Source organism: Callithrix jacchus, chromosome X (assembly GCF_049354715.1).
Source record: "Callithrix jacchus isolate 240 chromosome X, calJac240_pri, whole genome shotgun sequence".
NCBI classification, from domain to species: domain Eukaryota; kingdom Metazoa; phylum Chordata; class Mammalia; order Primates; family Cebidae; genus Callithrix; species Callithrix jacchus.
The window spans coordinates 16828514-16850469 of NC_133524.1; the positions used below are offsets into that span (position 1 = coordinate 16828514).

General features: G+C 40.0%; 1 protein-coding gene across 23 annotated transcripts in view; it reads right to left on the bottom strand.

The window, feature by feature from the left end:
* The window catches only part of CTPS2 (CTP synthase 2), a 229244-nt gene that overhangs the window by 66117 nt on the left and 141171 nt on the right, over window positions 1-21956 (bottom strand). Inside the window, exon 19 of one of the 23 annotated variants that reach the window (XM_008989012.5) lies at window positions 19667-19770. The exons of the other annotated variants lie outside the window; for them this stretch is intronic. Coding sequence (XP_008987260.1) covers window positions 19737-19770 — 34 coding nt within the window. The 3' untranslated portion in view covers window positions 19667-19736. Of the gene's footprint in view, window positions 1-19666; window positions 19771-21956 lie in introns of those variants that run through there. 23 annotated transcript variants of the gene reach the window in all.

Below are 21956 nucleotides of genomic sequence, written 5' to 3' on the forward strand. Positions count from 1 at the left end.
TGCTCATGGCTCTTGCAGTAAAGGGAGATTGTGCCTTTGTAGGGCAGGCATCAGTGCCCTCAGCATGGGGCATGGGACTTGAGCAGCTTCAAGACAAGCATCAGTTCTGGCATAATTTTGTTTTGTTATAATTTTTAGTAATTTTATAATAGAGTCAGGATCTCACTATATTGCCCAGGCTGGAGAGCAGCGGCTATTCACAGGTAAGATACCAGTACTCATCAGCATGGGAGTTTTGACCTGCTCCTTTTCCAATCTGAGACAGTTCACCTCTCCTTAGGCAACTGGTGGTCCCCCTCTCCCGAGAGATCACCATATTGATGCTGAACTTTGTGCAGACACTCCATTGGCATAGCACACTATAGCCTAGAACTCCTGAACTCAAGCCATCCACCTGCCTCAGCCTCCCAAGTAGCTGGGACTATAGGTGCACACCACCATGCCAAGCCTGGCCTCATTTTGACCCAGCTGCCCTCTTGGGTCTTCATACTAGCAGTATGAAGAGACTTTCCCATAGAAGTCTGGAGCAGGAGAGGAGACAAATTTAGGTGCCGGGGGTGGCCAGTTCGTGGAGCCTTCATGAGATACCTCCTTGGGACTCCCAAGACTACCTGGAAGGAGTTAGACCAGAGTTCCAACAGAGTGCAGGATGTGGAGGCTGAGCTTAGGTATTGGGGTGTAATTTTCTTCAGTTTATATTAAGTAAATTTGCCATTTTGCAGTATGAGAAGATTAAGGAAGTCTCACTTTATGTACAAAATGTGAAATATCATAATTTTTTAAATTTCAGATTCTCATAATTCCAAAGTTACATGGCCAAGTGGATTTCATGCTGATTTATTCAGTTGTCATATGGCACAGCCTTGTTAGCCATTAAACAGAAATAATGCTCCTATTAGAACATTCACATGAGTTGTGTGGGTTTTGAATTACACAAAATTTATGAGTGTTGTTGCTCCTGTTTTAGCCTATTCAACCTCCAGGATGATGTGCCTGGGATGCCTGGGTTATATTAGCAGCAGAGACAGAAGAGATCAATGCATCACATACAGCCATTCTAATCAATGAGAAAAGTGTACTTTCCTTTCATTCCAATAAATTAATGCCTCATTTGTTGCAACAAGGCATTTTCTCAGAAGACTCCTGAAAATAAATTAATTAGGAGTTGCATTTTTAAGCTAGCCCCAACAGAGATTTATCACGTAAGTAACCATTATACTGATATGGCTGTAATATTTTTATTTTTCAATTCATTGGTAATTACGCCAGTCTATTTTTCATCTCCCTATGGGCTAAATTCTGTCTGCCCACTCAGAAGCCTCCCCTGGTCATAAGCAGTTCATGAGCCTTTTGTAAAGAATCTTCTGAAATAAAGAGACTGGGTATGCTATAATGGATCTTTGTTTTTGTTTTTTATGACAAAGGTAAATGTAGTCATTGAGATGATTACAGCAAGTTCTGTTTGTGAAGGAAAGAGAAAGAAAAGAAAGGAAGGAAAAAGAGGAAGGAAGGAGGGAGGGAGGGAGGGAGGGAGGGAGGAAGGAAGGAAGGAAGGAAGGAAGGAAGGAAGGAAGGAAGGAAGAAGGAAAGGAAGGAAGGATTATTTGAGGTTGCAGTGAGCTGTGATCAGGCCACTGTACTCCACTCCAGTCTGGGTTAAAGAGCAAAACACTGCCTCAGAAACAAAATAAAAAAGAAGAAGAAGAAACCCAGGTCTTGAAGGATGACCTAGAAGTGAGTTCCTTGGTTTTTTCTTCTCTTTTTCCTTCCATAGATAGATAGACAGACAGACAGAGAGATAGGAATTTTTAGATCTATAGATAGATGAATTTATTTCCTTCTATATATATAGCTCAAGCTCTGGGGCAACCTGCAACCCAGAATTGAGAGAGGGCACAAAGGTAGCTGTAGAGAAAGCCTCTCTCTTCAGTCAGTGGGCCAGAGGTGGGCTTCCGCAGGCTGTTGCCCTTGGAACTTTCCCTGTCCTATGCCAGGCAAGGACCAGCAATGAAGCAACAGCAGGAAATCTCCAAATTTCTGAACAGAATTGCCTTTCTTGGGATTATAGAACCAAATCAAATAAAAACATTATTGGGCTGGGCGCAGTGGCTCACACCGGTAATCCCAGCACTTTGGGAGGCTGAGGCAGGAGACTCACAAGGTCAAGAGATGGAGACCATCCTGGCCAACATGGTGAAACCCTGTCTCTACTAAAAATACAAAAATTAGCTGGGCATGCTGGCGCACACCTGTAATCCCAGCTACTTGAGAGGCTGAGGCGGAAGAATCGCTTGAAGCCGGGAGGTGGAGGTTGCAGTGAGCCAAGATTGTTCCACTGCACTCCCACCTGGAAACAGGGTGAGACTCCGTCTAAAACACAAAAATAAATAAATAAACATTATGGACAGAAAATGCCATTAAGTCCTTGAGTTGTTCTAAAAAGGCTCTTGGAAAATTAAGAACAAGAAAGAAAAGGAAAAATTCTTCGGGCTGAAGATAAGGATCAATCGTGGAAATGTAAAAGAAAAGAATATGACTCATGAATTTCAGACAGAGGATGAAAATGGATATTTAACAATTATACAAAAGATGGAATTAGGCATTTGCTGCATATGATGCTGAAAACAGAATCCCAAGTCAGCTAAAGCACACTTCTGCCTATTTCTATTTCTTTAGAACGGTCCAAGAAAAAAAAAATCAAGTACCCAACTACGGTACAATTTCAGGTTCCTTGCACAGAGTCATAAATCAAGCCAGAAGAAATTCCAAAAATGATTTAGACCAATTATCTGTTCCAGGAAAGAGCAACATTTAACTGACTCAAAAGAAAATTTTAAGGCATTCTGGAGGCACTTCCGCTACCTCCTTTGTTCCCCTTCCTGATGCACAGCCCATCTCAGAGATGCCAGCTGTGGCTCCTTGGTACCTAAGAGGCCAGAGAGAAAGGGGCATGCACCCCAGCCAGTGTCATGACCTGGGCAGGTCCCAAATTCTCCCTGTGATCTCTGCTCATACCCAAAGTTGCTCTCTTGAGGTCAGGCTTTGATGTTCACCTGTACCATCTCTGATCTGTCCCAATTTACCCCTCTATGCAAAAATTAGTTCATTCACCACTTCCCATAAGGACCCATTCACTTCAAGAATTTTATGAGTTTTAATATAATATTTTCAAGGCTTAAGAGCTTGCGGCAAGAGATCACACATGAACGTGCAAGAACCTCTCCCATCTCTTATTCTCTGTTTTTGGAATCCTGTCTCAGTGTCTCCTCTTCATCCTGCATGGATGATCTCCCCACTCCCCAACTCCAGACTTTAATTTATTCATAAAAGTGTCTCTCTCTCTCTATCTTTCATGTGCAGTCATCAAGAACTTCCCAGTCACTACTGCAAGCAGGCAAGACTTCCAACAACTACAACACTCTTATAAAGAAGAACTTTGATGTATGAAATAATTTCGATCTCAGTCCATCTATCCAAGTAGGATCATTTCTGAATTTAGAGTCAATATCCCCTGGTACTGTTCTCACATTCCCTCACTAAAGTCCTTGTAAGGAGTAAGTTATATAAAGCACTACCTGGTTTCTACATGCTGACATTCAGTTTCTACCACGGAGAGGTTTTATGTCTTCTTCAGTTTTCTATTGCTTTTATTGCCTATGCTTCAGGTAGGGTTCCCCAAGAACAAGGCAGTGAGATAGGTATTTGAATGAAAGTAGCTAATTTAGGAGGTGATCCCAGGAAGCTCTGGCAAGGGAGTTAGGAACATGAAACGGAAAACAGAGGAAGCCAATATAGAATGCATTTGTGAGCAATTTATCACTATGGGCAAATGGGAGCTTATCCTAGAGGAAATCTCTGGGAGGTGGTGTCAAACAGCCCTCTCCAGGTTCAAGAAAGCTGAGGTATTTATTCACCAACCCCTCCATCATTGGTTGACTGTATCCCCTAGGGGCCTTCAGGTGGTGCCACTTCTGACCCACTCTGCACAAGGCCCTCCCCCTGTAGCCAGAGAAAGCCCTCAGGCAGAGTTGCAAGTGAATCCGGTAAGTGATGGGCACTGGAAAGTTAAGTGCTTCAGAGTGTGGGTGGTGCACTACTTTCATCTGCTATGATGAATACCCTAGACCTGTTCAGCCTAGACTGTTCTCCTGCACTAGACCCTGATGGGGCTTTTTCCACATAATATCGAACTGGCATAAAAATTAACTTGCACTCCAATCATCCAGCTTCTTTTATTCTCTGGGAACAATTGCATAAGGATCCTTGTAACCTAGTGAGCATAAGCAGAGAGGGCAAAGAACATACATGTCAGTGAAATATATGTGATATTCATCACTGTTTGCTGACATGGTAGATGACATTTAATTCCAATCCTTCTTCCCACCATTTTGAGAACTTGCTTATCCCAATGAACTTTATCACTGTCATTCTGGTTTTACAAGAAAATTCCCATCAATCAGTAAAAGTTAAAAAAAATCCATTAGCAGGAAAGGAAATGTCTATAGAAGCAATATTGGATTCAAATACCTTGACCTCAGGTAAAATGAGATTTCCAGTAATGCAGTATGATTTTTTTGTCATTAAGTTTTGGTCTCAAAACATGATTTACTCTTATTTGAGTTTGCATGAATGTTAGATAATGAAATGATTTAAGTAAAATTAAGTAATTGTGTAAGTGTCTTTCTCAACTGGATCCTTTGTCTTTTTCACTCTGCCATCTCCCATTCATTTGACAAACTACTTCAACATTCGCAACCAGTGTCCTGATATTTCAGTAGAAAGCAATGGTGTATACTGGAATGGAGGATGCTTAGGAGGTACAGGAGAAGCACTTTTGTGGCCCCACCCAGTTCAGCTAGGCACATGGCCACCAGGTGAAGGCTACATTTCCCTGCCTCCTGTTCAGCAATGTTGGCCATGTGACTAAGTTCTAGCCAATGCGCTAGAAATGTGATGTCAGCTGGTGATTTTTTTTTCATCTAGTGATCTTATCTGAGGAACTTTCTTAACAACAAGAGCACATGTTTTGCCCCTTCTCTCCACCACCTTCATCTTCCTACATCCAGCTGATTAACATGTTGTTGTGATGACTCTAGCTTTATTTGGACCATTAGGATGAGGTCCATTGCATTGCTTCACAAGATATGACTTCACATAATGACAAATGTGAGAGAACGACATTCTTCTTCATTGGATGGAAATATTGTATTATTTCAGTATGAAAAATCTAAATTGGAAAAAATAGGCCCACGAGCTTAACTAGCAGGACACCGATTGTTCCCTAATGACTTAAAACAGGGGTCTCTCACTCTCTGTTTATACATCATTTTATAATCCTCGGCCAAATCTTCTTGTGATTTTGTTTTACACGTTGCTTAAAAAAAAAAAAAAAAAAAGATCCTCCTAGACCCTTAGCAATTTCCGGAAAATGGTGTTCTTAACCTTGGCCCACATTAGAATCACAGGTAAGCTTTAAAAAAGACCCATGCCCAGGGTGAATCCCAGACTACCAATTGGTGTTATTCTGTGTAAGAACCTCTTGAGGCATGGGTTGAGTCACTAGCATTTTTCATATCACTCCAGATGATTCTAAGGTGTAGCCTGGAGTGTGACTCCCTGCCACAAAGACGCCCCATACCACCAGTGTGGCTAGAGCAGATATCTTGCTTGAATTAAAATACTAGACTAAAAGGTAATTATGCCATCCCTTCCCCACAAACAGATCATATTCAGATTTTCCTGTTACATTCTCCTATTTGCTTCATTTTAAAGTAAAGATATTGTCACAGCCTGATGCCCCTCATCAAAAAAAAAAAAAAAAAACAATGTGAACAGCAGGTGTTGCAGCAAAGGAAAAGTTAAATAATCTCAGGGCTGGCCAAATCAGAAGAACAGGAAGAAATATCTCAAGCCCATCTCCCCAAGAATTCAGAGGCCAGGGTTGTTTAAGGGCACTTTGGTGGGCAGGGGGATGGGGAACTGGAACAATTGATTGGCTAGGGATGAAATCAAGGGGTGGTCTAAAATTCTTTGAGCAGGTGAGTCAGTTCCCAGGAGTGAGGGTGTTCTCAGGACCAGGTGGTGTCTCTTGGTCTACCAAAATGCAAAATCTTAAAAATATCTCAAAGACCAGTTCTTTAGGTTCCACAATAATGATGTTATCTATAGGAATAGTTGGGGAAGTTACAAATCTTGTGACCCTGGTTACGTGACTCTGGGGCAGTAAGCAACTTACAGGAAAACACATTAAGCGATAGCAGGTCATTGTTCAACTGTGCCTATTCTTTATCAAAGTCCAAGCCCCTACCATAATTTTAACTTTGCCTTATTAATGCAGCTTCAATCCCCAGACAAGGAGAAAGGTCAGTTTCCCTTGCTTCAAAGTTCAACTATCCACTAAATTCCCCTCATAGTTATCTTGGCCTCTATACTAGAATAAGCAAAACAACATAAACAAACAAAAAACAATTTAACCTGTGAGGTTAGAAGCAAGATGGAGTCAGTCATGTTAGCTTTACCTCATTATTCATACTTCTGCAAAGGCAGTTTCAGTATTGAGAAAAGAATGTTTTCCCAAAATAGTTCCCTTTCACAGTTTTGCAGTTTCTGGTTTAGCCCCCATGTTCTCTAGATAAAACTGGATTCGTCCTTAGCAGGACAGAGGAGAGGTTACAACAGTCAAGGAGCACTGATTCTTGGCCCTGAGTGGAGATCAAGAGAACAAATCAATGCTCTCCTTCCTTTCCACTAACCCTAACCTCCTCCATCTCCATGCATCCTCTGTCCCAGGTAAGGGTATCAGCTTTCTGGTGCTCCTAGAACCATTTCTGTAAGAATCCAGGTTATAAACAGGGCTGCATCCCAAAATCTCACGAAAACGAGAAAGGAAAATAGATGCTAACATTGGTAATGTCTTGAGCCTTCTCACTCACTGGGATTCTTGCTGTTTGAGAGTACTCTCTCTCTCCTCTAAGCAACAAGGTGGTGGTGGTTGTGCTACTGTACCCCAGACCTTAAGTTCTTTGGTGCTTATATAGGTAGAAATTTGCACCAGGCCAAGGAGATTTTCTCAGGCAAGGTTTGATAGGCTTCTGGCTCCAACCCACAAGGGAGCAGCATACAGGAAAGGGATCCCGGTGGAATCAGCTCTTGTCATTTTAAGGAAGTTGAGGTAGGAAAAGGGACATTTAGGTGGGGTCCAAGCATGTTTAGGTGGTATATTATTCTGTTCTCATGCTGCTAATAAAGACATACCCAAGACTGGGTAATTTATAAAGGAAAGAGGTTTAATGGGCTCACAGTTCCACATGGCTGGGGAGGCCTCACAATCATGGTGGAAGGTGAAGGAAGAGCAAGGACACATCTTACACGGCAGTGGGCAAGAGAGCTTGTGCAGGGTAACTCCCATTTATAAAACCATCAGATCTCATGAGATTTATTTACTGCCACAAGAACAGTATGGGGGAAACTGCCCCCATGATTCAATTATCTCCACCTGGCCTTGCCCTTGACATGTGGGGATTACTACAATTCAAGCTGAGATTTGGGTGGGGACACAGCCAAAACATATCAGGTGGGGTCTGTTCTATGCTGGCACAGTGGTATGCCAGGCTCTAACATGCATTGCATGACCAGAAAATGGTGACCTTACTATGCAAAAAGGATGGTATTGCAATATTTTTAAATAAATATTTAAATATTTAAATTATTATAAATAAATAAATATTTGCTATATTTTTAAATAAATTGTGCTGGCATAGTTTTCCATCTGAAAAGTTATATCTCTATCTCACATTATATTTTTTAAAATTCCAAATGAGGATTACTGCTTTGTGTATAAAAATCTCAAAAATATCAGAATAAAAGAGGCAGATAAGACCCACCTTGGGCAGAGAGTTAAGTATAACAGTGAAAGTGTAGTGAAGAAAAAGTTGATGAAAGGTCAGCACTGGAGTCCACCTCGTCTTCAGGCAGCTGAATTTGGTCAGGGCCTTATTGCCAGAGTCTTGCTTCAGCAACCTCAGAAAGCATCACTCAAAGAGATAGATGGTTAGGTTCTTCCTTTTATAGTTAGGAATTCGGCCTGGTCAGCTAAATTAGGAGAGCCGTCCCTTCCTGCTACATGACTTGGATCAGTTTGCTAAGAGAGGCAAAAAGGCAGAGGAGGAATATGCTGGGACATTTGAGGCCACTGGGACCTGGGTTACCAGGCCACCTGTCTGCCAGGACTGAGTTTCTTCCCCATACCACCTCAGTTGGGGTAGAGGAGGATGTTAGAAGTTTTATTGTTGAGTAATTCTGGATGGACTTGTAATCCTGATTCACTCAGAAAATATGAAGATAATCTGATTCAAATCTCAAACGTGCTCTGCTATTGCTTTGCTGTATGATGAAATCAAAACCTGGAAAGGGGCATTGATATAAGAGACAATGGTGTATAAACAATTCCAAAGTTACACTGAATATCTGTTAAGTTATACAAAATTGTACTGGATGCAGTGTTACACCCCATGTTCCAGCTACCTGGGAGGATTGCTTGAGCCCAGAAATTCCTCCTGGGTAACACAGTGAGATACTATTGCTAAAAAAATGTTTTTAATAAAAATTATATAAAACTGATTAACTTACTTTTTTTTTTTTTTTTTTGAGACAGAGTTTCACTCTTGTTACCCAGGCTGGAGTGCAATGGATCGATCTCGGCTTACTGCAACCTCCGCCTCCTGGGTTCAAGCAATTCTCCTGCCACAGTAGCTAGGATTACAGGCACGCGCCACCATGCCCAGCTAATTTTTTGTATTTTTAGTAGAGACGGGGTTTCACCATGTTGACCAGGATGGTCTCGATCTCTTGACCTCATGATCCACCCTCCTCGGCCTCCCAAAGTGCTGGGATTATAGGCGTGAGCCACTGCGCCCGGCCAATTAACCTACTTTTAATACTTTTTCTTCTCTTCAACTAATCTTGAATCAGAGGCTTTCAGTAATCACAGAGCAAGATGAATTTCCGTATTTAAAATGTTACACTTGAAAAGTTAAAAATGTTTAGAATATTAAGCGGTTAATTAAATGAGCACTATTTGCTTGTTTAATTACATAGTGTTAAGTGAATATTGCCTTCAGATATTCAGATAAAAGACATAAAACACTGAACATAAGTGCAGTCAAGTTTTGATTACCTATACTCACGGAAAAGAAAAGGTAACCTAAATAATGGAAACTTTGAATATATTTCTGGAAGGAAAGACAAGTGTCAATTCTTCCAAAACTAATATATAAAAGCCATTCAAATCAGCACAAAGATGAGAATTCTTTAATGCCTGAAATGATTTTCAAGTTCATATGAAAGAAATGTAAGAAAATAAAGACAAAGAAAAATAGCAAGGGGATAATATACCTTTCCAGATTTAACACTTACTGTAAAACTTACTGTATCTGCATAGGAAGAGATAAATCGATGGCAGAACAAAGAATGAAGAATTCAGAAACAGATTCAAGTAAATATGGAAACTTACTATGCAAAAAGGATGGTACTGCAATTTATTTTTAAATAAATTGTGCTAGTATAAATAGTTTTCCATCTGAAAAGTTGTATCTCTATCTCACATTATATTTTTTTAAATTCCAAATGAGGGTTACTATTTTGTGTGTAAAAATCTCAAAAATATTAGAATAAAAGAGAATCAATGGATAACCTTAGAATGTGACCACCCTTCCTAAGCAAGACTCTAGTCCCAGTAAAAGCTACTATTTCATCTCACCTGGATTACAGAAATAAACTCTGAACTGACCTGCCTGCATCTACTTGCATTCCTCTATAAAAGATTCCCCACACAGGTGATCTTTAGAAAACCCTGTGCAACTGGACACAGCTGGATCTCCTATAGCTATGTTCTCCTTTCCATCCTTAAAGTTGCATATTTGTGCCTTTTCTCTTTTTTTGTTTTCTTGAACTTCTGGTCTTTGTTGAATTTTTTTTAATTTTATCTTTGTTTTCTATTTGGTTTTTATTATTGCTTTCTATATACTTTTGCACCCAAAGGAATATAAACTGTTCCATCATAAAAACACATGCACATGTATGTTCATTGCAGTACTATTCACAATAGCAAAGACATGGAATCAACCTAAATGCCCATTTTTGGTAGACTGGATAAAGAAAATGTGGTACATATACACCATGGAATACAATGCAGCCATAAAGAAGAGCGAGGTCATGTTCTTTGCAGGAACATGGATGGAGCTGAAGGCCATTATCCTTAGCAAACCAACGCAAGAACAGAAAACCAAATACTACATGTTCTCACTTATAAGTGGGAGCTAAATGATGAGCATACACAGACGCATAGAGGGGAACAACACACACTGGGGCCTACTAGAGGGTGAAGGGTGGAAGGAGGCAGGGGATCAGGAAAAATAACTACTGGTTACTGAACTTAATACCTGAGTGATGAAATAATCTGTACAATGAACCCCTGTGACATGAGTTTACCTATGTAACACATCTGCACATGTACGCCCAAATTTAAAATAAAAATTAATAATAATGTTTTACTGGAGAACGATCCAAGATGGCTGATCGCTAACATCTAGGGATTGCAGCCCCCAGTGAAAGCGCAGAGAACGAGAGGACGCCACACTTTCAGACAAACTTTTGTCGCTCATGGAGCAGAAGATTCCCAGTGGAGGAGCTGCACGGGTCGCCAGTGCCACTCTTGTGGCCAGCGCAGCGGTTTCGCTGGCAACTCAGCACGGCAGCTCTTAGTGCAGAGTAAACGGGACTGGCTCCCCTTCTGACCGAGGTTTGGAGGAGCCACATGGGTCGCCAGCACGACTCTTGTGGTTGGCACAGCAGTTGTGCCAGCACCTCTGCGCGGCAGCCCTTGGTGCAGAGTAAATGGGACTGGTTCCCCTTCTGACAGAGGTTTGGAGCTCCAGCAAGGCAGAGTCGCCTATTACGGACTCAAGAAGGAAGCCAGACTGGAGATTCCCGGGCAGAAAAGCACCATCAGTCTTAATGCCACTGTTTTGGCCGGCGCAGTGGGTTGCTCATATTTCAGCCCTGGGAATTAACAACTTGGATGTCCACTCAGAGACCTAATTTGAAAGTTGGTAATTACGAAGACGACAGGTGGATAAATTTACAATGATGGAAAGAAACCAGCGTAAAAAGGCTGAGAATACTCAAAATCAGAATGCCTCTCCCTCTAAAGAGGATCACAGTTCCTCACCAACAAGGGAACAAGGCTTGATGGAGAAGGAGCGCATCCCATTAACAGAAACAGGATTCAGAAGATGGATAATAAGAAACTTCTGTGAGTTAAAAGAACATGTTGTAGCCCAATGTAAAGAAACTAAGAACTTTGAAAAAAGGTTTGACGAAATCCTAATGAGAATAGACAACTTAGAGAGGAATATAAGTGAATTAATGGAACTGAAGAATACAATACAGGAACGCCGAGAAGTATGCACAGGTTTAAACACTCGAATTGTTCAAGCACAAGAAAGGATATCAGAGGTCAAAGTCCAACTTAATGAAATAAAACGAGAAGACAAGATTAGAGAAAAAAGGATAAAAAGGAATGAGCAAAGTCTCCAAGAAATGTGGGACGACGTGAAAAGACCAAATTTACGTTTGATAGGTGTACCTGAATGTGACAGAGAGAATGAATCCAAGCTGGAAAATATTCTTCAGGATATTATTCAGGAAAATTTTCCTAACCTAGCAAAGCAGGACAATATTCAACCCCAGGTAATACAGAGAACACCACAAAGATATTCCTCAAGAAGAACAACCCCAAGGCACATAATCGTTAGATTCACCAGGGTTGAAATGAAGGAGAAAATACTAAGGGCAGCCAGAGAGAAAGGTCAGGTTACCCACAAAGGGAAGCCTATCAGACTTACAGCAGATCTCTCAGCAGAAACCCTACAAGCCAGAAGAGAGTGGGGGCCGATATTCAACATCCTTAAAGAACAGAACTTTCAGCCCAGAATTTCATATCCAGCCAAACTAAGCTTCACAACTGAAGGAAAAATAAAATCTTTTATGAACTAGCAAGTACTCAGAGATTTTATTACCACCAGGCCAGCTTTACAAGAGCTTCTGAAAGAAGCATTACACATAGAAAGAAACAACCAGTATTAGCCTAAAAATACACCAAAAAGTAAAGAGCATCAATATAAAGAAGAATTTACATCAACGAATGGATAAAACAGCCAGTTAACATCAAATGGCAGTAATCCTAAATTTAAATCGACTAAATCCCCCAGTCAAAAGATACAGCCAAAATCCAACGGCATGTTACATCCAGACCCGTTTCACATGCAAGGATACACAAAGACTCAAAACAAAGGGATGGAGAAAGATTTACCAACCAAATGGAGAATAAAAATAAATAAATAAATAAAAAGCAGGAGTTGCAATTCTCGTATCGGATAAAATAGATTTCAAAGCAACAAAGATATAGCGGTAAAAGGATCAATGCAACAATAAGAGCTAACGATCCTAACACCCAGATACATAGAGACTTAGACTCAATGAGACAGAAAATTAATAAGGGTATCAAGGACTCGAACTCAGATCTGGAACAAGTAAACTTAATAAATATTTATAGAGCTCTCCACTTCAAATACACAAAATATACATTCTTGTCAATATCACATCACACCATAGGTTTAAATGAAACATTGATTGGCCATTATTAATACCCATTTTTTTTAGAATAAAGCAACATTTGCATTCTCTCTCCCTCTTTTTCTTCCTCTTTCTTCCTCTCCTCCACTCCTTTTTTTTCTTTCCCTCTCTCAAAAAAAGAAAAAAAAGAAATCAACTTATAGACCTGTAGATCCAGGTCGGCAATGTCTCTCTCATTGCCTGATTTCCTTCCTTCCCTTCCCTCCCTCCCTCCCTCCCTCCCTCCCTCCTTCCCTTCCTCCCTCCCTTTCTCCTTTCCTCCCTTCCTGCCTTCCTCCCTTCCTAAAAAAAAAAAAAGTTTTACTGCTATATTTGAATGCTTGATTCAAATTTTTAAGCTTTTCTTTCTTTCCATTGTAAGCATTTAAGACTGAAAATTTTCCTTACAGTACTGTTTAACCTGCTTCCTGCAAGTGTTGACAAGAAATATTGTCATCATTAAGTTGTATTTCCATCATAGTTTCTGTTTTACCCATGATTATTTAGACACACTTTAGTTAATTTCCAAACATATGGCATTTTTGAGACAGTTCTTACTGAAGTGCCACATAAATACTGGAAAATACAGAAATCATAAGTATACACCTCAAGAATTTCCACAAAATGAATTTACTCCATGTACTCACTCTCAGAGCAAGATAAGGAATGTTATTAGTGCCAGATGCCCCCACCATGTCCACTCCAAATCATCAGCTTCCTCAAAGGTAACCAATTATTCTTACTCCTATTGCTATCAGTTAGTTTTGTTTATATCTGGTGCCTTTCAACTGCATGAAATTTGTGAGATTCATCCATTTTGTTGCATGGATATACAACTCTTGATGGACATTTGGGCTGTTTTTAATGTTAGATTATTATTAATAGTGCTGTTATTAACATTTTGTAGGCATTTTTGCTGGGTATACACAGAGGAATGGAATTGTGTATTTTAGCTATGCTTAGGTTCAGTTTTAGTAGATACTACCAATTTTCCAATATGGATGTACCAATTTAAATCATTTTACCACCAGCAGAGAGTAAGAGGTTCTGGTGCTCTACATCATTGTGAACACTTAGCATGGCCAATTTTTCCAGTGTGAGGATTTGCGGAGTATATAGTGGCTTCTTAACACGTCTTAAATTTGCATTTCCCTGATGAACTAGTAAGCTGAGCACCTTTTATATGTGTTTTGGCAACTTAGAGATTCTCTTTTTTTTTTTTTTTCTGTTAACAATATCTTTTAGAGATAATTTCTGTCAGTCCATCACATTCCATTATAAGAATGTATATAATTTTTTTTTGAGGGAAAAAGAGAAAAAGAAGGGGGAAAAAAGAAAAAGAGGGAAAAAGGAATATTACTTCATTCCTAGAATGGGTTTCAATAATGGCCGATCAATATTTTGAGTGTTTAAAGTGGTTAATGCATATTTTATGTGTTTAAAATGGAGAACTCTATTGTGTTTATTTGTTCTGGCTCTGAGTTCAAGTCCTGGATATCGTTATCAATTTGTTGTCTCGTTGAATCTAAATCTCGTTATGTGTCTTATGTATCTGGGTGTTAAGATCTCTTATTATTACATTAATCCTTTTACCCTTGCATCCTTGTAGCTTTGAAATCTATTTTATTAAGTGTGAGAATTGCAACTCCTGCTTTTTATTTATTTATTTTTGCTCTCCATTTGGTTGGTGAGTTTTTTTCCATCCCCTTGTTTTGAGTCTTTGTATATCTTTAGATATATCATTAGATTTTGTGGATAATGTATATTTTGTGTGTTTAAAATGGAGAGCTCTATTGAGTTTATTTGTTCTGGATCTTAGTTCCAGTCCCGGATATCGTTATCAATTTTCTGTCTCGTTGAATCTAAATCTCATTATGGGTCTTATGTATCTGGGTGTTAAGATCTCTTATTATTACATTAATCCTTTTACCCTTGTATCCTTGTATCTTTGAAATCTATTTTGTCAAATGTGAAAATTGCAACTCCTGCTTTTTATTTATTTATTTTTGCTCTCCATTTGGTTGGTACGTTTTTTTTTTTTCCAACCCTTTATTTTGAGTCTATGTATATCTTTGGATACACCATTAGATTTTGTCTGTATCTTTTGATTGGGAGATTTGGTCGATTTAAATTTAGGGTTGCTGCCATTTGATATTAACTGGCTATTTTGTCCTTTCGTTGATAAAAATTCTTCTTTATGTTAATGCTCTTTACTTTTTGGTGTATTTTTAGAAAGGGTCATACTGGTTGTTCCTTTCTGTGTATAATGCTTCCTTTAGAAGTTCTTGTAAAGCAGGCCTGGTGGTAATAAACTCTCTGAGTACTTGCTTGTTCCTAAAAGATTTTATTTTTCCTTCAAATGTAAAGCTTAAATTGGCAGGATATGAAATTCTGGGCTGAAAGTTCTGTTGATTAAGTATATTGAATATTGGCCCCCACTCTCTTCTAGCTTGTAGGGTTTCCGTTGAGAGATCTGCTGTAAGCCTAATAGGCTTACCTTTATGGGTAACTTGATCTTTCTCTCTGGCTGCCCTTAATATTTTCTCCTTCATTTCGATCTTGGTGAATCTAACGATTATGTGCCTTGGAGTTGGTCTTCTTGAGGAATATCTTTGTGGTGTTCTCTGTATTGCCTGGGGTTGAATAGTGTCCTGCTTTGCTAAATTAGGAAAATTTTCCTGAATAATGTCCTGGAGAGTATTTTCCAGCTTGAATTCATTCTCTCCGTCACATTCAGGTACACCAATCAAGCGTATATTAGGTCTTTTCACATAGTCCCATATTGCTTGGAGACTTTGCTCATTCCTTTTTATCCTTTTTTCTCTATTCTTGTCTTGTCGTTTTGTTTCATTAAGTTGGTCTTCGACCTCTGATACCCTTTCTTCTGCTTGATCCATTCGGCTATTTAAGCTTGTACATATTTGACTAAGTTCTCGTGTTGTATTTTTCAACTCCATAAGTTCATTTGTATTCCTCTCTATATTGTCTATTCTTTTCAACATTTCATCTAACCTTTTTTCCAAGTTCTTAGTTTCTTTACATTGGGTTAGAACGAGTTCCTTTAACTCCCAGAAGTTTCTTATCATCCACCTTTTAAAGCCTACTTCAGATAATGGAACACAGTCCTTTTCCATCAGGGCTTGTTCCGTTACTGATGAGTCCTTTTCCATCAGGGCTTGTTCGATTGCTGATGTGTCCTTTTCCATCAGGGCTTGTTCCGTTGCTGATGGGTTCTGCTTTTGAGTATACTCGGCCTTCTTAGGCTGTTTTTTTCTCTTCATTGTAGATGAACCACCTTTCTAATTAGGTTTCTGAGTCGACTCTGGCTTATTGATTCCCAGTGCTGGGATCCGAGCAACCCACTGTGGCAGCCTAAATAGCAGCGATAAGACTGATGGTGCTCTTCTGCCCGGGAATCTCTGGTCTGGCTTCCCTCTTGAGTCCGCAACAAGCGGCTCTGACTTCCCGGAAGCTCCAAACTCCGGTCAGTAGGGGAAGCAGTCCTGTTGGCTCTGCATGAAGAGCTGCTGCGCCGAGACGCCGGCAAAACCGCTGCGGCGGCCACAAGAGTCACGCTGGCGACGCGTGGGGCTCCTCCACTGGGAATCGGCTAATCGGTGAGTGACGAAAATTTATCTAAAGATGTGGCGTCATCTCGTTCTCTGAGCTTTCACTGGGAGCTACAATCCTGAGCTGTTAGTGGTCGGCCATCTTGGATCGATCTCCCGAGATTCTCTTTTATGAAGTGCCTGTTCAAGACTTTTACACACTTTTGAGATAGGGTCTCACTCTGTCACACAGGCTGAAGTGCAGTGGCATGATCACAGCTCAGTGCAGCCTCAGCCTTCCAGACTCAAGCGATCCTCCTACCTCAGCCTTCTAAGTAACTGGGACCTCAGGTGTATTCCCCCATGCCCAGCTAATTCTTTTTCTTGTAGAGACAAAGACTTACTGTGTTGCCCAGGCTGGTCTTAAACTCCTGGGCTCAGTGATCCTTCTATGGTGGCCTCCCAAAGTGCTGAGATTACAGGAATGAGCCATCATGTCCAGCCATTGCCCATTGTTAAAAATCGAGATGTCTGTATTTTTCTTGCTGACTTGGGGTTTTTAAGAAACTCTGAATATCAATCCTTTGTTCAATATATGTATTGAAAATATTTTCTCGTATTATGTGCCTTGCCTCTTTATTCTCTTAATGACTGGCTTTCTGTGCAGTAAGCAACGAGACCTAGAATGAACCCCTTGCATTTTGGTAACATTAAGTTTGTGTTTTCATGATCAAGCGTTTTTAGTTTCAATGCAGTCCAACCAAACAGTTTAATGGCAACAAGTTTAGAATATAATATAGCATTATCTCTGAAAAGTTGAAGATAAGCTCTGTCATCAGGCTTTTTTTTCTCCCAGAAAAACTATCTATCCTAGAAAAACTCATGCACATATATTCAAGGAAATTATATAGCAGTATGATAAAAAGGTAGAAACCACAAATGTCCATTGACAGTAAAATAGAAAAATAAATTATAGCACATACATATAATGGAACAAGATACAGAAGCAAAAATAATAATAACATATATCAACTTGGATGAATCTCAAAATTACACTGTGAAGTATAAAAATTGATTCTCAGAAATCTATATGCAGCTCAAAATGACATAAATATCAAAATCATAAAATTTGGCAGTACTTTGAGAATACATGTTTATGCAGAAAAATGATAATGAAATTATCTCAAAAGAGCAATTAAAAATTTCAAAATAACAGTTACCCTTGGTGGAAAAAAAAGTGCAATTGGGAATGTGCTCACAGCAACCCTGAGAAGCTTTGGTAGTATTCCAACAGGATGAAGGGTAAACAGTGTTTCTTTCATTACTACTTTGTAGTATATAACTGTCACATCTATTCTATGTGAGATTGTTTAATAATGAAAGGTTCTTTAATGTTATGCAGCCATGAAAGTGATATTGGAAGAGTCTGAAATATCACGAATACTATGAAGATCTCCATATATCCTTATGTATGCATAACATATCTCTGGAAGAATAGAAGAAAGTGATAACAATAGTTGTTATAAAACCTAATTATCTGGAAAGGTTCCGTTTATACCCTCTAGATCCACTTTTCTTTCTTCTCTATCCTAGGGTATGTCCCAGATTCTTCAAAAGCTACATCAACTGGCTTCCTTGGCCTATAATCTCCAGGTGAGTTCAGCCAATTACAGGCACCAGGGAGAAGAATGAGATCTAGGCATTTCATTTATAACCCTAGCTCCCTCCTCTACCTGGTGACCAGCATTGTCTAGATGTCCCCCCTAAGAATAGGGCATGGCACCTTTCTATCAGTCATGGTTCTCCAGAAAACAGAACCAATAGAATATATGGACAGAGAGATTTCTTGTAAGGAATTGGCTGACATGAACATGGAGGCCAAGAATTCCCAAGATCTGCAGGCAGCAAGCTGGAGATCCAGGAAAGCCAATGTGTAGTTTCAGTCTGCCTCTGAAGGCCAGAGAACAAGGAGAGCCAATAGTTATAAATTCCAACTTGAAAGGCCACAGTCTTGAGATCCAAGAAGAGCCTATGTTTCAGTGCAAATCCAAAGGCCAGAAAAGACTAGTGTCCCAACTCATGCAGTCAAGCAAGAGGACTTCCCTCTTACCCAATGTTTTTGTTCTCTTTGGATCTTTGATTAATTAGATGAGGTCCACCCACGTTAGGGAGGGATTCTGCTTCACTCAGTCTACCAGTTCAAATGTTCATCTCATCCAGACAACAGATTCTCACAAATGTACCGATAATAATGTTTGTCCAAATGTCTGGGCACCCTGTGATCCAGTCCCTTTTCCTGTAGCTACAGCTACTCTCTCCAGGTCCTAGTAACCACTCCTTCCCCTTGCCCATACACGTCTAGAATGTTACTTCACTTTACCTTGTTTTCCTGAACCCATATCATTATAAACAGTTTCTTAGGTAATCATTTTCTATTATCCTGTTTGAGAACGACACCTGTTTCCTGCTGACCCTAATTGATAGTCTTATTTTTTAAATATTATTAGCGATACTTAAAATGTCTAAAGTATAATAAGTTCTATGAGCTTATGGGTGAAAAGCTTTTTCAAATACAATGCAATCATAGGACATCCACATGATCAGAAGGTCTTCAATTCTCTCTCTCTCTCTCTCTCTCTCTCTCTCTCTCTCTCTCTCTGTCGTCCCATTCTCCCTCTTTCTCCCTGGATCTCCAGTCAGAACTTCCAAGTGAAACCACAGCAGGGAACCAGAGGATACCTCAAATGCTAATAACCTCAACAGCACTTAATGTCCATGGTATCTGGCCCAAGATCTTTGAACTATGGTCTGGCCTCATCATCTCCTCCAGGACACAGCTGGCCACAGGCAATCCAACACAACATTTAAAATTCAAAATGTGAAATTCAGAATAATGAAGCCATCTGGTCCACATTATGTTGTCCAACAATTATAAGTAATGTGAGCTATAAATACAATAAGCAAAAGGAAGCAAACAAGAGACCATTAATCAAGACAATTTGCACAAGATATGATGACTCAAGTGTATTTACACAAACACAGAAATTCCTTTTTCAGGAGAATCTTTACAAATGGTGAACCAAAACAAGCTGAAACTGAAAAACAGGACCTGCCAATGCTCTTTGGTCAAAGAACTTCTCTGAAGCAATAAAAACCTGCCTGGAATTTCACACAGAGAACCTTGACTGACATTTAGTAACACAGAGTTACATATGAAAGGAAACAGGACCAGTCTTCATTCAGAACCCAGAGTAACTTCACGAGCATTACATCATAAGGACACTTTAGTGGAGAGGACCCTAAGAAACCAGTAATATTTGTCATTAGCCCCACTCATGAAACTTACAGGAGCTCGGGTAGGAAAATTAACAACCAAAATGGCTTCACTCTAGATCTGTACAGCCAACAGTCTCCTCACCTCTCTGATTATCCCAGACTCACCTCATTCTCAATAGATCTCACACTGGACAAATGCTCCTCTCTTCCCAATCCAGAACTTTTCTTGTATCCTAGCTGCTAACATGAGCAACTGAATGGATAACGATGCAGTCTATTGAGAAAGGAAACACATTTAAACCACATGGTTGATTTCTCAGAAGTCGGGGGAGTATAGTCAAATGGATTATGTTGTTCTCAAGTCTTCCCCTCCTTTTCCAGGATTTGCTGTGGGCCAAGAATAAATCCCAACCCTCATTTATTTGGGGCTTGGTCCTGTGATTTGCTTTAGCCGCAAATTAAAGCTTTAGCTTTAATTGTGCTTGTGAGGTTTGGCTTAGCCTCTTTTCTGAATTTCTGCCATTTGCCACAAGAATATGCCATGGGTGGCCACTGATGATATATGGAACAGACCAGAAACCAACCTGCAGCCAGAAGCCACATGCTGCAAAGCTGAAACCACCTACAGACCCATAAGTGAGAAATAAATGTTTGCTTTTGTAAGCCATTGAGATTTGGAAGGTTAGTTTTTATGTAACATTAGCACAGCAGAAACCTGACTAATATTAATTCCCTGCTCTGGGAAAACAAAACAATAAATACATACCACATTCTATCCTTGGTAGTTCAGCATACACACACACACACACACACACACACACACACACACCCCTTTATTCCCATGCACACCTTTTTAAACTGCTACCACCTAATTCAATACAGCTATCACACATACAGCCAAAAATGAACTAACCCCCTCTCCATTAAAGACAATCCAAATTCACAGCCAGTCTCCCATTCAGCTCCCAAGTAAAGGATCTCTTGGTGATGTCCATGTCTCAGGCAAGATGAGATGTGTCTTCTCATCATCTTGCAATATGTGGGCTGAATGTTCCCCCAATATACAGTGTGAGGACTGGGAACTAAAAATGTTCAGTAAAAGGAAAAACAATGAACATGACCTTCCTGGACCATTTTCTGTAAATGTTCACTTGTTACTTACTTCCCTTGCCATGGAGAAAGGTTCAACCCACCTGAGAGAGCAGATTCCCCTGCTGGGCACTGTTATCGCCTTAGCAGCCAACTTTCTAAGAGAGCATGACTGACAGGCCCTTGACATGTGCCATCATTGGCCAGGGCATATACTTTCCTTAATAAAACCATAGCCAGGCATGGTGGTTCACACCTGTAGTCCCAGATGGGAGCTGAGGCTGGAGGATTGCTTGAGCTCAGGAGTTTGAGACCACCTGGACAACATAGTGAGACCTAATATCTAGAAGAAAAAAATCTTAATGAAACCATACATCACTCTCATTCCCTGCTGTCACATGGACCATCTTGAGCCAAAGCTTAGTGCTCCCTCTTGAAGCACTTCAAGAAAGGCAGAAAGACATAGGCTAGGCTGGGAAAAATCCTTATATTTTTACAGGAAGGTACACAGTTTCAGGAGGAAACAAACCATAGACTGATCCACAGTTTTTCTGCCCTTTGTTATTATAGCAAAATGGGGGCTCTGCCATTCGCCACAACTCATTTCATATTCTAGGGTCTGTTGCTTGCAAAATCCCTCTACTAGGTACAAATTTCTGACTTAATAGACATTTTTTGGTTGCTGGAAAATAAAAACCAATGCTAGCAATAAGCACAAAAGAAAGGCAGAGGCAGCAGAGAGATTCATTGGAAGGACACTGAGGAAGCTCACACACTCCAAGGGAAGCGAACAATCAAGCTGTGGAAGACAGACACGGCCTCAGCAACCACAGTCCATGGACCTTTTGCCCAGGACTGTATGATCAACAAGGTCACAGGGAGTGCCCAATCTAAACATGTCTTCTCAAGCTGTGAATTCACAATGTAGTTGGATTAGATGATCTGGCAGAGTCTGACCTGCATGACGTGTGCACTCATCCTATGAAATAGAAGCAAGAACCACACCATGTTCATCCTTTATTTTTCAGACAGATTTTAATCTTTTAAGCCAGTTAAAAGAAATTTAAGAGACAGATTAACCAAATGCAAGGCAAAACCTAGAACCTGGTTCAAAAAGCCAACTGTAAAAAAGTATATATCTATGAGATAGGAAAGCGTGAACACTGATTGGCTCCTCGATTATTTTAAGGAATCACTAGGCGTTTTAAAATGTATAGTAAGAGTATGGTGCTTATATTTATTCCCTAGAGATACATATTGAAATATTTACAGACGGAATGATGTCTAGGATTTCCTACACATAATCCAGGTAGCAGTAGAAGCAGGTGAGGGTACAGATCAGTCAGTGATTTTCAAAGTGTAGGTATCTCC